The sequence below is a fragment of the Macaca nemestrina genome, chromosome 2, assembly GCF_043159975.1.
Source record: "Macaca nemestrina isolate mMacNem1 chromosome 2, mMacNem.hap1, whole genome shotgun sequence".
Taxonomy (NCBI): domain Eukaryota; kingdom Metazoa; phylum Chordata; class Mammalia; order Primates; family Cercopithecidae; genus Macaca; species Macaca nemestrina.
In genome coordinates this window covers 158,819,824-158,833,089 of record NC_092126.1, presented here as the reverse complement: position 1 = coordinate 158,833,089, position 13,266 = coordinate 158,819,824, and the positions used below count along the sequence as shown (strand labels likewise).

At 47.0% G+C, this 13,266-nt stretch overlaps 1 protein-coding gene across 1 annotated transcript in view; it reads right to left on the bottom strand.

Moving 5' to 3' along the window:
• Positions 1–13,266, bottom strand: part of LOC105470422 (heart development protein with EGF like domains 1) — an 89,008-nt gene that overhangs the window by 26,053 nt on the left and 49,689 nt on the right. The window contains exons 10-13 of the mRNA XM_024789262.2: positions 13,149–13,252; positions 10,141–10,199; positions 9,737–9,897; positions 5,553–5,687 (exon numbers count right to left, since the gene is read on the bottom strand). Coding sequence (XP_024645030.2) covers positions 5,553–5,687; positions 9,737–9,897; positions 10,141–10,199; positions 13,149–13,252 — 459 coding nt within the window. The remainder of the gene's footprint in view (positions 1–5,552; positions 5,688–9,736; positions 9,898–10,140; positions 10,200–13,148; positions 13,253–13,266) is intronic.

Below are 13,266 nucleotides of genomic sequence, written 5' to 3'. Positions count from 1 at the left end.
AAGAAAAGGTACAGAGTGGTAGAGCTGCAATACTTGATGGGATAGCAGACATGCTAATGGTGGGTTAGGGGGGCAAGCAGCATGCATGGCTGGGGGTGAGGAGGGACAGGGGGCTGGCGAGAGGGACCCTGTGGGCTGGGTCCAGCATCCTTGTGCATGATAACTTTCCTCAAGATGATGTGTTGAATGTTCTTCCTCCTCCTTTTTTTTTTTTTTTTTTTTTTTTTTTTTGAGACGGAGTCTCACTCTGTCGCCCAGGCTGAAGTGCAGTGGTGCGATCTCTGCTCACTGCAAGCTCTGCTGCCTCCCGAGTTCACGCCATTCTCCTGCCTCAGCCTCCCGAGAAGCTGGGACTACAGGCGCCCGCCACCACGCCCGGCTAATTTTTTTTTGGTATTTTTAGTAGAGACAGGGTTTCACTGTGTTTGCCAGGATGGTCTCGATCTCCTGACCTCGTGATCCGCCCGCATCGGCCTCCCAAAGGGCTGGGATTACAGGTGTGAGCCACCGCGCCCGGCCCCTCCTCCTACTTTCTTAATGTTAGCAGTTGAACATCTCTGGCATCTGCTTTATTGTTACAGACTTTCTATTAACATATCACTAGAGGGTTGTGGAATACAGTTTCAAAACCAAAATCAACTGTAATGTATCTCACGGAAGATATTAGGGAGCTGTGCACCTGGACTGCACTGTTTTGGCCCCACAGAATCACTTTTCCGAGCTACAGTCTCTTGTATTAAAGGCCTTTTTGTTATAAGCAGCAGCCATGGAAAGTCCCTGTGGTATTTATTTGGGGATGTCATGGACTGCTTTGCTACAATATCACTCAGTAACCTCTTGATGAGGATGCCCCAGAGAAATTTCTCTTGGCCCCATTGTTTTAAAAGACAGGGATGCTCCTGAACAGCCGTTCTTTATTTTAGGGACCCTGACTCTTTTCAAAGTCATGTTTCTCTTTTTGCCTCAGTGTCCAGGAACCTCAGCAGCACTTAAGTGAGGGGCCTTCTTTTACCAAGCGTGCAGGACCCTGCTGTGTCTCATTCTGCATATTCACTTTTCTTCTGGCTTCAACAAAACAGTCTGTTAATTTCCCCTTCAACCTGATTTACCTTTTACATATTTTTCAATCTTATTTTATCAAATCAGTTTTCACTAGGTGCTTTCACTTTATGCCACGGGTAGAGCATAATTGCATCCCGTTTAGGGAAGGAGTAATGAGGGCCCATCTCCCAATCTTTGATACCTGAGTTCTCGGCTGGCCTCACTCAGGTGGGGTCTTCTCCAAGGGGGCAGCTGAGTGCTCCTGCCTCTCCCGTGTCCGGTGGCCCTCCTCCTGTGTGTGCCTCTGCCTCATGCTGCAGCAGGTCATGGGAGTGGGGAAAGCTGCCCTGGATGATCTGTGGATGGCTAAGGCTGCAGGGCAGCCACTGGGGATTGCTTGCTTCTTAGTGACTCCTCCCCACCCATCTCGGCACTGAGGCAGGGTGATGTCACACCAGCCTGTTCTATTTTGAACACTTCTTCCTGGAAATGTTTTTACATCCAATCTCCCCACCCAACATGAGATTTCATCTGCTGGGTGGAGGCGGTCCACTCCATGGCTGTCATCCAGCCAGATGTAAGGTCCATCTGTTGTCCTGCCACAAGCTGATGGGTTGGGCTGTTTCCATTTTGTTTCAGGAGTGACCTGGCTCCCTGATGTCATGATATTTCTCTATTTCAAATGGGCTCATTCCGTCATTCATTGGTGGTTGAGTGCTACTATGCTGTGGAACTGTTCTGGGGAAACTTGTCAGTGAGGTGCTACTGTGCTCCTTAGGACCCAGCTTCTCATCTCACTCATCCTAGAGCAGCAGTCCCCACATTTTTGGCACCAGTGACCGGTTTCATGGAAAACAATTTTTCCATGGACCAGCAAGGTGGCGGTCTCGGGGAGATGGTCTAGGAATGAAGCTGTTCCACCTCAGATCATCAGGCATTAGATTCTCATAAGGACCATGTAACCTAGATCCCTCGTGTGTGCAGTTCACAATAGGGTCCATACTTCTACGAGAATCTAATGCCACCGCTGATGTGACAGGAGGTGGAGCTCAGCTGTGCAGCCCGGTTCCTAACTGCACCTCCTGCTATGCAGCCCGGTTCCTAATAGACCACAAACCAGTAGGGTTGAAGACTCCTGCCCCAGAGGTATTCTGACTCAGAGCACTGAAGATGAAATGAATGTGGCAACAGCTAGTACATATTCACAAACTGGGCTTCCCCTATTGCCATAAGGCACAAGTGAATTCAAGTCTTCTGGACTTAAAAATAGAAATAAGTAGATAGTGACATCTTTTTTTTTTTTTTTCTTTTTGAGATGGAGTCTTGCTCTGTCACCCAGGCTGGAGTGCAGTGGCGGGATCTCGGCTCACTGCAACCTCTGCCTCCTGGGTTGAAGCGATTCTTCTGCCTCAGACTCCTGAGAAGCTAGGACTACAGGCGTGCACCACCACACCCAGCTAATTTTTGTATTTTTAGTAGAGACAGAGTTTCACCATATTGGCCAAGCTGGCCTCGAACTCCTGACCTCATGATCCTCCCACCTTGGCCTCCCAAAGTGCTGGGATTATAGGCATGATAAGCCACTGTGCCCAGCTGCCAGTGGCTTCTTAAAAACTCTTGTGTTCCCTTGTGGGAAATTGTATCTAGCCATGCCAATCTTTTCCTATCTTATTTGCTGCCTTATCCATTCATCTATTCAACAGACATTTGCTGAACCCTGCACTGTTCAGGACACGGTTCTGGCACCTAAGGCACTGGCAGTCTGATTAAAGAAAGAGACATGCAAACAGGTTGTGCAAATTCATTGCCAGGTGTGGTGGCTCACGCCTGTAATCCTAGCACTTTGGGAGGCCGAGGTGGGTGGATTGCTTGAGCCTAGGAGTTTGAGACCAGCCTCGGCAACATGGCAAAAGTCCATCTCTACAAAGAATACAAAAATTAGCTGGATATAGTGGCAAGGACCTGTAGTCCCACCTACTTGGGAGACTGAGGTGGGAGGATCACTTGAGCCCAGGAGGTCAAGGCGGCAGTGAGACCTGATTGTACCACTGCACTCCAGCCTGAGTGACAGAGCAAGGCTTTGTCTCTAAAAAGAAGAAAAAAAAAAAAGAATTAATCATGATGCCTGCATGATGGAAGGAAGCTAAGAAACCTATGAGAGGGATTGAGAGGGGTATCTACTTTGATTTTATAGGTAGCTTTGAAAGTCTGGTAAAGACATTTTCTGTGAGACACCAAACACATTGTGTGTGTGTGTGTGTGTGTGTGTGTATGCGTGCATACGCAGCAGAGAACATAGAGACTTGCTAATGTATAGCTTGAACTGCAGTGATTTAGAGAACACACACTCCTCTATCCTCTATTTATACACAGGATTGAGCCTTGATTTGAGGTGTCAGTGCTCCAGCACTGATGGCCAGAAGATGTCACTGCTAACCCATCAGAATCCAGCCTAAAGGGCTGTGGCCCAAGAAGCTCCGGGATCCACTCATCAGAGGCCTGATGGTGCAAATACTGCCAAGAAAGGGCTTCACCGGGTCTCAGCAACAAGCCCAAAGGCAAACTAAGGTTCCCTTATGCTGCTTCTTGGGTCCTTAGTTGGTCAACATAAGGTGGCTGGTGCCTGTGTCAGCACACTCGGTAAATCTTTAACAGCTATTGTTAATGCTAGCCTGTAAGTGAAACGATTATAAAATTGCTGACTTGGAAACAGAGGAAGTGGCGCAGGCCAGCCAGAAGCAAAGGTGATAGGGCCATTGTTGAGATACTCTTCACAGGGAACACCACAGCACCATGCCCATCCTCTGCCTACCTTGTATCATCCCCTGTCAGCAGCACAGCACCCCAACACACATGGATGTTAGCCCAGCCCCCTTCCCACGTGAAGATAGGCTCAACTCCCCATTTCTTTTTTTTTTTGAGACGGATGTTGCCCAGGCTGCAGTGGTGTAATGGCGTGATCTCGGCTCACTGCAACCTTCGCTCCACCGAGTCAAGAGATTCTCCTGCCTCAGCCTCCCAAGTAGCTGGGATTACAGGCAAGTGCCATCACACCCAGCTAATTTTGTATTTTTTGTAGAGATGGGGTTTCTCCGTGTTGGTCAGGCTGGTCTTGAACTCCTGACCTCAGGTGATCCGCCCACCTCGGCCTCCCAAAGTGCTGGGATTACAGGCATGAGTCACTGCTCCCGGTTCAACTCCCCATTTCTAAGAGGTGCAAGGAACCCTCTGCATTAAAGCAGATAAGATGGCATGAGGAAGCATCATCTCTTTGTAGCAATGTGGCAGTCTGGCATGGCATTGAGACATGCTGTGTGCTAGTCACACATCAGGACCTAGGCCCAACAGAGAGTTGGCCCTCCCCTTCAAAACCCATCACAGGTCTCACCTGGAGAGCTAATGATGAGCACTTGAGAACTCTGTATCCAGACCTAAAAAAGTCAGAGGGTCTGAAGCTCAGGATAAGAGTGCTGCCCTGAAATATATTTTTATCTGTGATGAACAAGTCCTCCAATGGGAAGTCCTGATAGAGAAAACTGGCATGTCACCTCGCCCCAGTATGTGATTTTTATTAGATTCCAGTAACATCCATTGACATCTGTCACCAACAAGGTGTTGACTGAGTAGGCAAACTGGCCATCCACGATGGCCTTTATATCATTAGTTTTTCTGGTGATTGCAAGTTGCAGCAGCCTTTTTATAAGTCAGGGTGCGTGGTGCTCTGGACCTGAATTAATTTTATTTTAAAGCAGTATTCTTGGACTACATTCTTTGAGCAGTTTTTCCCTCAAACTAAATGAATTTAAGCCTCATCTTAAAGGTTAGTAGCATTAGATTTCTGCTCTCAAACACTGCATGAGACCTTTAAAACCAGAACTCATTAATTCAACAACAACCTGGACCAAATACAAGAGCAGATGCTGACGGCTTACAAAGGGCCTCTATATCCACTGCTTTCCTTAACTCTTAGAATAAATATCCAATAGAGGATCACCATACCCATTTCTCAGAAGAGGAAACTGAGGCTCAGAGAAACAAAGTAACTTGCCCAAGGGGATACACGATCAGTGAGGCAGAGTCAGGCTTTGACTCTGGCCTCAGCTGCCTCTGAAAGATATAAGCCTGACTCTATGCCTGTACTTCCACTTTAAAAGATTAGCAGACAATAGATAAAGCTTTGGGAATTAAAACAATAATTTTTCTAACTTCCTTTAAGTGGGAAAAAAAAGAAAAGGCACTGCTCCCACAGGCATTCCATTCTCTCTTCCTTTGAATTTAATTGGCCAGACCAGCATGCACCAGTCAAAGATAATGCTATTATTCCAAGGAGATAATGTATTCAGTCTTGCCACGAGCAAAATAACAAGAACCAGTTACCCTCAGTTTAGAATGGTCACGCCTAAGCAGAGAGAGAGAGCAAGAGAGAGAGCGAGCGAGAGAGAGAGAGAGAGACAGAGCACCAGGCAGAGTCCCAGGATAGGGCACAGAACCCCAGGCGAAGCTGTGGCTACCTCGGCAGGAGTGGTCCATCTTGTTGAACTGAAAGTATCCCGACTTGCACTGGCACAGGGCAACGCCATCCAGGTCAGTGCAGATGGAGGTGTCTTTGTCACATTCGGGACTCTTCCGCTTGCACAAGCTGCCCGCTGGAATGGAAAAACAAGACGGTGAAATAAAACAAAACCTCCTCCACTTCAAACCTTAAAACCTCCTCCACTTCAAAGCTCGTGTGTCTGCATGAACTTTCTATTTCAAGAGGCTGAGAACAGTTTTCCAGAAAGTCTCCACAGAGCAACACTCCTCTCAGGAGTCCATCTGCACTGCCTTCTGCCACTCCTTCTCTGATCAGCCGCAGGCTGTGCACCAGCCTTCCCCATTGAAAACACCCTCACGGCGGGCCACGGACCAACTGAAAAACCAAACTGGAATCAACAGGGCCCTGTTCCCTCCTCTGGTGCTCACTGCAAATACAGCCCTTAATGACCCGGTATCTTCCAAAGGACTGCAGAGGAAGGATCAGCACAACCAGAAAATACGGCCAAGTTCTTAGGAAGCCGAGACTCAGGCTAAGAACAGGAGTGCAGGCCACACCTATCTCAAGTGGAAGTGCATCTCAGCTCTGCGTCTCTGCATGGCCTGAAAAGGGACCTAGCACCACTCCCTGTGGCAGGGTGGCTTGCTGTCCTGACAGCGTGCTGCCTACGTCACCCTGCCCACTGGTGAGGAGGAGGGGTCTGAAAGACAATCTACTTGCCCCGGGCTGCAGTGTAATTCTGTTTATCAGGCAGTCTCCCCCACTCCACTGATGGGTTCTTGAGGCTTCTTCATCTCTGGGTCTTCAGTGCCTTGCACAGGGATTGGTTGGTACACATGGCAGCCTGTCACTGACCAGGCAGAGAGAAACAGAGGCAGGCAGAGAAGGAGCCCATCTTTCAGGCTTGCTACCTCATTCACTTTAGGGCCTTATTCATTTTATGGATGACAAAGAATCATTTCATTATTATCAGAAAGCATTTCCTATGGGGCATATGGCCCTCTGTGAAGTTGTCTACAGCAGACACAATAAGGGTGCATAGACCTACTGTGTATATGGGGTACACAGAGAATGGAACAAAAATAGGAAACCAACTGGATAGTGGATAGTACCTTACTTACACCCATGTGCAGGGCAAGGCAAGCTAGATACTTGCTGTTGTTATTGGGGGGCAAGCTCAAGTTCAGAATGGGAAGAAAGATGCAAGAGGAAGGGCCATGTATCTATTGTGCAGGGAGGAATGACTGGCAATTTTCCAGCCATGGTCTCTCATTTCCCACCCAAAGGAGGAAGCCAACCTATTCAGAAGCCAGGTACCCCTTTTAAAGGTGCAAAACTGCCCCTGCCCAGGCAGGTTTTGGTGACATGAGCTGCCACCCCACATGGGGTTCCTCACATCTGCCCCCTTTTGTGAGTCCTGAGAGCTCAGGGCCGGTGGACAGCCTGGTCACACGAGGTAAGCTTAGGACACAACTCTAGTTCTCAAAGCTGAATTTCCTGCCTTTATCAGTGGAAGCTGGCGTGCTCAACCAGAACCACATTTGTGTGTGCGATAGAATTTCCTTTGTTTATTGTAAAAAGTTTGTATTTAAGGGAGAAAAATTAAAAATGGAAAATCTCACCAGGCAAACACTGCGAAGCTGGCACCAGGGAGGTAATAAACTTCCACAGTCCCTCATCTCCACTCTTTGAAGGCTTTGCCAGTCCTCAAGCCTTAATATAAAGAAATTCCTCCAGGGCAGAAACCTGTCCAGGCTGACACTTGCCTTGTCCAGCGGCCAGCCAGAGTCGCCTGGCCTGATTAGATATTTTCTGGAAGCCAATGTCACGTCTTCCTTCCACCCTGCCCATTAATCCAGCCCGTTGGCAAAAAGGACACTCTGCTGCAGCAACTGTGCCCTGCACAGAAGCAGATCTACACAAAAGCATGGGACACGGGGCCCGCCTCTGCAGTGGAGGAGTCGCTACCCTGCAAATTCTCAAAGAATATTCTACCATAAATCCATCCAATAGGACCACATAGAACCCCATTTTCATATAAAGCCCGGCGATGTGATTTTGCTACATTCACAATTCCCATGGTCTTTCCTGGGCATAACATCCGCCAACACAGACAATGAGACTCTAAGTAAATCTAAAGCTGAGACATTCCATGGGGGATTTCCAAAGACTAAACCTCTGGAGACGACAAGAGCTGCACTTCCTTGAAAGGCAAGGAAGTGGATGTTTTACGAAGTGAAGACAGAAAACCCTCCTTTCCAACGGCAGTGTCCAGAGTAGCCCAGCACTGCCCACATGCTGGAAACACCCAGATGTCAGAAGCTGTCAAGGCCACCTCTCTAGCACTCAGAAAGGTTAGCATGAGACCAGGCTGGTCTTGGCAAAACCTGAAGAAGACCTGGGAGGAAAAACAGGGAAACAAGCCTGTTTTTCTCAGTTGACATGCATAGCTGTCTTTGTTCTCATGGGCTCTGAAAGGAGAAGTAAATAGGAACTTCAGCAAGGCAGCAAGGGTGAGAGGTACTTTCCCATAAACCATATACAAGCAGTTGGAAGAATGGGAGTCAGAGGGTGGGTAGGGCTGCCATGAGCAGGCTCTTTCAAATCCAAATGACTGGCATTTGAATTGTAAAGGCACGAATGCATTAATGGGGCACAAAAAGTAACCTGGTACAATATTGATCACATAGAATGTACTCTATAAATTTTAGTGAACTGAAAGGTGACTTTCCTACTGCAGTGGGGAGGACAACTTGGTACCCTTGAATCCGTGGCAAGAGAAACAAAAAAGTAAAACCACAGAGTCTCAAAGTTTCGAGCATGATATAATGGGGCATGACCATGATATAATGGGGCATGACCTTTCTACCTCACTCCCCCATCAATAGTAACTTCAACTTCAGAGGTTTAGCTTTTTTTTTTTTTTTTTCAAATTAATAACTAGCCTTAAATGGGCCAAGCTCCAGCTCTTATCCTAGAATGAAGGGCTAACAATCTGGCTCCCAAGCTCTGTAATATACAGGCCCACTCCAGAAAGCTCTCTTGACCGGCAGTTACGGAACCCAGGCCCACTGGGAAAGTCAATGTCATGGATCTACCAGCAGACTGTTACAATCTGATATCTTCTACTCATGTCCAGCATCTGGATGCCAGATGGGAGGTTTAGACTAGATTCTCCCTCCTTTGCCAGCCCTACTTGTGCAGTAAAATGAGCTAACTTTGATCATATAGCATGTGGCAACAGGGACAAGCCTCCTTTGCAAAGAAGTACTTTAGATTCCAGTTGAGTTTTCCTGTCCTGGAGGTGAAACTTCCCCTCCAAGACCCAAACTTCCCTTTTGAACTTGTCTCCAATCCTTTCTTCATTTGCCTCACACCAGAGGCACTATAGAAGCTTTTGACAAAACAGACAAAGCAAGAATGAGAAAAGGAAAATAACTGTTTATGGCGCCACTGTGGACATTCTGGCCTCCATTCTTCTGGTCTCGTTTCTGTGCATTTATAATGTGCAAACAAACACAAACAATGGGTAATAACGCACATGGGTTTGTTTTGTGTTTTTTTTTAACCTAATAATGTATCATGATGAAGGTTTTGGTGGTGGTTGTTTATTTTGCTTTTTGAGGCAGGGTCTCACTCTGTGGCCCAGGCTGGGGTGCAGCAGTGCAATCATAGCCTCGAACTCCTGGGCTTAAGGGCACCTCAGCCTCCCATAGTGCTGGGATTACAGATGTGAGCCACTGCTTCTGGCCAGATGAAGGTTTTTTTGGATCATTGACAAACATGTACATTCTATTTCCCCAAAGAGAGCTGGAACTTTTCAAGGGAAAAAGAGTGATTTCTGCTTTGTCACATCAGCTCCTATGCCCCTCCCCTTCCCACATCAACACTGGATAAAAGAAATAGAAGGAGCTGCATGCCAAGGACCAGGTGTCTTCAAGGCTTGTGTATAGGGCTCTGGGTGTGTGTGTGCATGTGTCTGTACATGCATGCACACATAAAAGAAGATGCATGTGCACAAAGGTCTTTGACTTAACACCTATGCCAAAAATAGGCTCTGTGAGGGCCTTTCCTTGGTCTGAGCCCTGGATGCCTTGCATTTCCATCTTAGGTCTTGCCTAACAATATGGGTAGGGTCCTCCCAGAGGGCTGCCCTCTTACCTCTGAAGATCCGCCTCTGAGATCCCAAGAGCTGGCAGACCTCGGCAGAGGACTTGCAGGAGTTGACACATTTCTGCATCCTATCAGCCAGGTCAAACAGCGTCACATTGGAGGCCAGGGAAAAGGTTGTTTGCAGTGAGATCACCACTGAGTTGGACTCCCTATAGGCAAAGTTTGTGGGTTTTTAATAGCCCTGAAATGACACGTAGGTCCCAAGGCTTTTGGAAATGAGTGTCATCACCATTCTCCAGTGACGGAATGGGAGAGCATGAAGGTCAGTGACCTTGTCCCTGGCTCGCCCCATGGCTGGGTGAAAACAGCCCGGTTTTGTTGCTATCACCCACGTTAGAACAGCCTCCCCTTTCTACAGACTAGTTCACAAGCAAATGTTATCTGTTACTTACCTAGAGGCGTGAACTGTAGATCGGATGTAACTAGGTAACGCTGAAAAACACATATTTAACTGAAAGGAAGAACAAGTCTGTCGTTAACTGTGAGTTAGACAAAAGCCTTGGACCTAGAACCAGTTTCCTATTTTCAGGATAAAACAGGCATTTTCCAGCCATCAAGTTATCAGCAGGCGGCTTTGCACAGAAGTGGTGTCCTTTTTTTGTTCCCCTCTTAAATGCCTTTCTGTTGTTCCACGAGTACAAAGAGAAAGAGGCAGAGAGTAAATCAGTGGGGAAAATCTTGGCAGGAAATGATGTTCAGAATAGCACCCTTGGATGCAAAACATCTTCAAAGGAGCAGCTCTCTTCTAAGGCCCAGGGTTTCAAACAACTCAGAGGCAACTGTTTATTTGGACTTTGCATAGTGAACGAGCTGCATTGGAAAGGCTCCTTTTAGCTACCCTAGCTCTGACAGGCCCTACATAGACGCCTTATAATCTACAATGAGTTGACCTAACTCAAAGACAGGTCTTCTTCAAAAAGGCTCTCCGTGAGAAATTACATTACGTGGGTCAAGAGCCCTTTTGTTGAGAGCAAATTAAGAGCTACTCTCCCAATGTTTGCCTTGTGCCCTTGGAGACAGTAGAAAATCCCTCTACAGCATGAAATATCAGGCCTGCTTCCCTGCTGCCCTGCACAATAGGAGCTACCGAGACTCCCTTCCCAGAGTGGAGGGTCTCAGTACTGGGCCCAGTGCAGACGCACCTGCCTACATGCCACTCTACAGAAGATGGGGGCAAACATGGGACATTATCAAACCCTTTCTGGCTTCCTATGACATCATTTTATAGCCTAATAGCAATGATTTATTACTGTTGTTTTATTATTAACCTGTTTTTCCAGGTTTGGTAAACAGAATAACATCTCGGGAAAGACCATGTGAGTGGCTTTCCCAGCCAATGATTCATTAACCTTCACTCGTTCTTGGGGACAGGTGCGTCACATCACCAGTAAATTATACATTGATACTGGGCAAAAAATAGCAAGTCAAATGAGTCACTGAGCGCCATGTAATGTGAAGGACTGCACTTCTGCATAGGGTTCTAAACCCCTAAACTGTCTTAGCAGGAGATATCCACCTGCAGCACGACCAAGGGGCAGCTATGGCGAAGGGACAAGGCATAGGATTAGTAGACATAAAATTCTGCTGTGTAGTAAAGAATTTAACCTTGGCCCCAGGGAAGTCAGGCCTTTGCTCTTAGATCCTGGGAGGCCATCTCTAAGCCCTCGGAATGTGCTGTCTAATAAAAACTTCTTTGTTTACCTGGGGGTGCTGGGCCATGCCAGAGTCCAACAATGTGATTTATGGTGGGGTTGGGTAACATGGTATCAGCTCAACCTCTAGAGGGGCTAGAGATTGAGGTCAGCCACATGACAAAGCCCCAGTCAAGGCTCTGGAGAGCTTCCGTGGTTGGCAGAACTCCCTGCATACTGGACACACTGTTGCCAGGAGGAGTTAACACTGTGCATGACTCCTCAGTGGGAGGACAGCTGGAAGCTCTGTGTTTGGAACTCTCCCGGACTCTCTGCCCTCTCTGCCCCGTGCATCTCTTTCCTTGGCTGATTTAAACCTGTTGACTTGCACTGTAATAAACTGTAGCTGCGAATATAATTGCTTTTAGTAAGCTCTGTGACTCCTCTAGTGAATATTGAAACTAAGGGTGATCTTGGGGATGCCTGAACTTGAAGTTGGTATCAGTAGTGAGGGTGGGTTAATGGACTGCTCCCCAACTTTGCACCTGCTGTGCGTGGACTCAGGCAATGTCATTCACTTCCAGACCTCCCGGGTTTCTCTCTGTAGACGTGCTGGCAATGCCTGTCACAGGAGTGCGCCATCTGACATCATCCCTATCATGAAGGGAATGCTCAGGAGATAGAGAAATAGAACTGGATCCACATTTTACATAAATAAAGTCCAAAGTCCCATAGAAATGTATAATTCCTAGCTAATATACTAACTCCTATCCACAAAGAACAAGTAACATTGAGATTGGAAATCAATTCATCTCTAAAGTTTTTTAATGGTAAATTTCAATTTTCTGAACCTAGGGTTTAAAAACTCACTGTATAGACGAGTCAAATCTCTGACTCAGATAGCAGTTGAGAAGCAAAGTTTATTATATGAGCTTCATTTTCCTCTCTTCTTTCTTCCTCTCCATTTTCCTTTTTAGTTGTTGCTGTTTTGGGGGGTTTCTTTTGTTTTTCAGACACGGTCTCGCTCTGTCACCCAGGCTGGAGCGCAGTGGTTTGATCACAGCTCACCACAGCCTCAACCTCCGGGGCTCACATGGTCCTCCCACCTCAGTCTCCTGAGTAGCTGGGACCACACGTGCATGCCACCAACCCTAGCTAATTTTTGTCTTTTTTGTAGAGACGGGGTCTTGCCATGCTGCCCAGGATGGCATTTTTCTTTTCTTTTCTTTTTTTTAATGTCTGATCAAAAGCAGGCAAAGAGGGAAAGAAGCAGAATCAAAGGCCCCTCAGTCATCTATATAGTGAGTTCTCAAACCCTAGGGCATCAGGATTAACTGTTGCACCTTTGGCATTCCTTTGAGGAAAGAGTATCATTCCCCCGAGCTCCAAAATACAAGGGGAAAGTCACACAGCCTGTCAACAGCAGATGGGACCGTAAGATTTTCTGGGTCCTTCTTCCTCACCAACAGCTCCTGCTGGTGCCTGTCATCTGCATGTCTGTGACTATGAGTTTGCACATGGAAAAGAAACACCAAGGTGCAGATAAAGACTGTGCATGAGGACACATCTGAAGAAACTCTTCTACTGGGCACCCACACCTTGCTTCCATTTCTGATAGGCTTTTTATTTTACCGTGAAGTTTTCCTTCCACATATAACAAAAGTGAAGAGCCCAGGAGATAGAGCTGACCCCTAGGCAGTTCCCTCTTGGAATAAAATCTGTTCTAGGAAACAAAAGACTAGTAGAAAGATGCCATTCAGGACACTTACCGTTTTGGTGATCTCATTTTCAACTCCTTGTAGGTCTGAATGTTTTTCCACAGTAGTATTAAGAAAAGTTCTCTTTAATTTAAACTCCGTCACAAAGGTTCTAACTGAAAATGAGAAC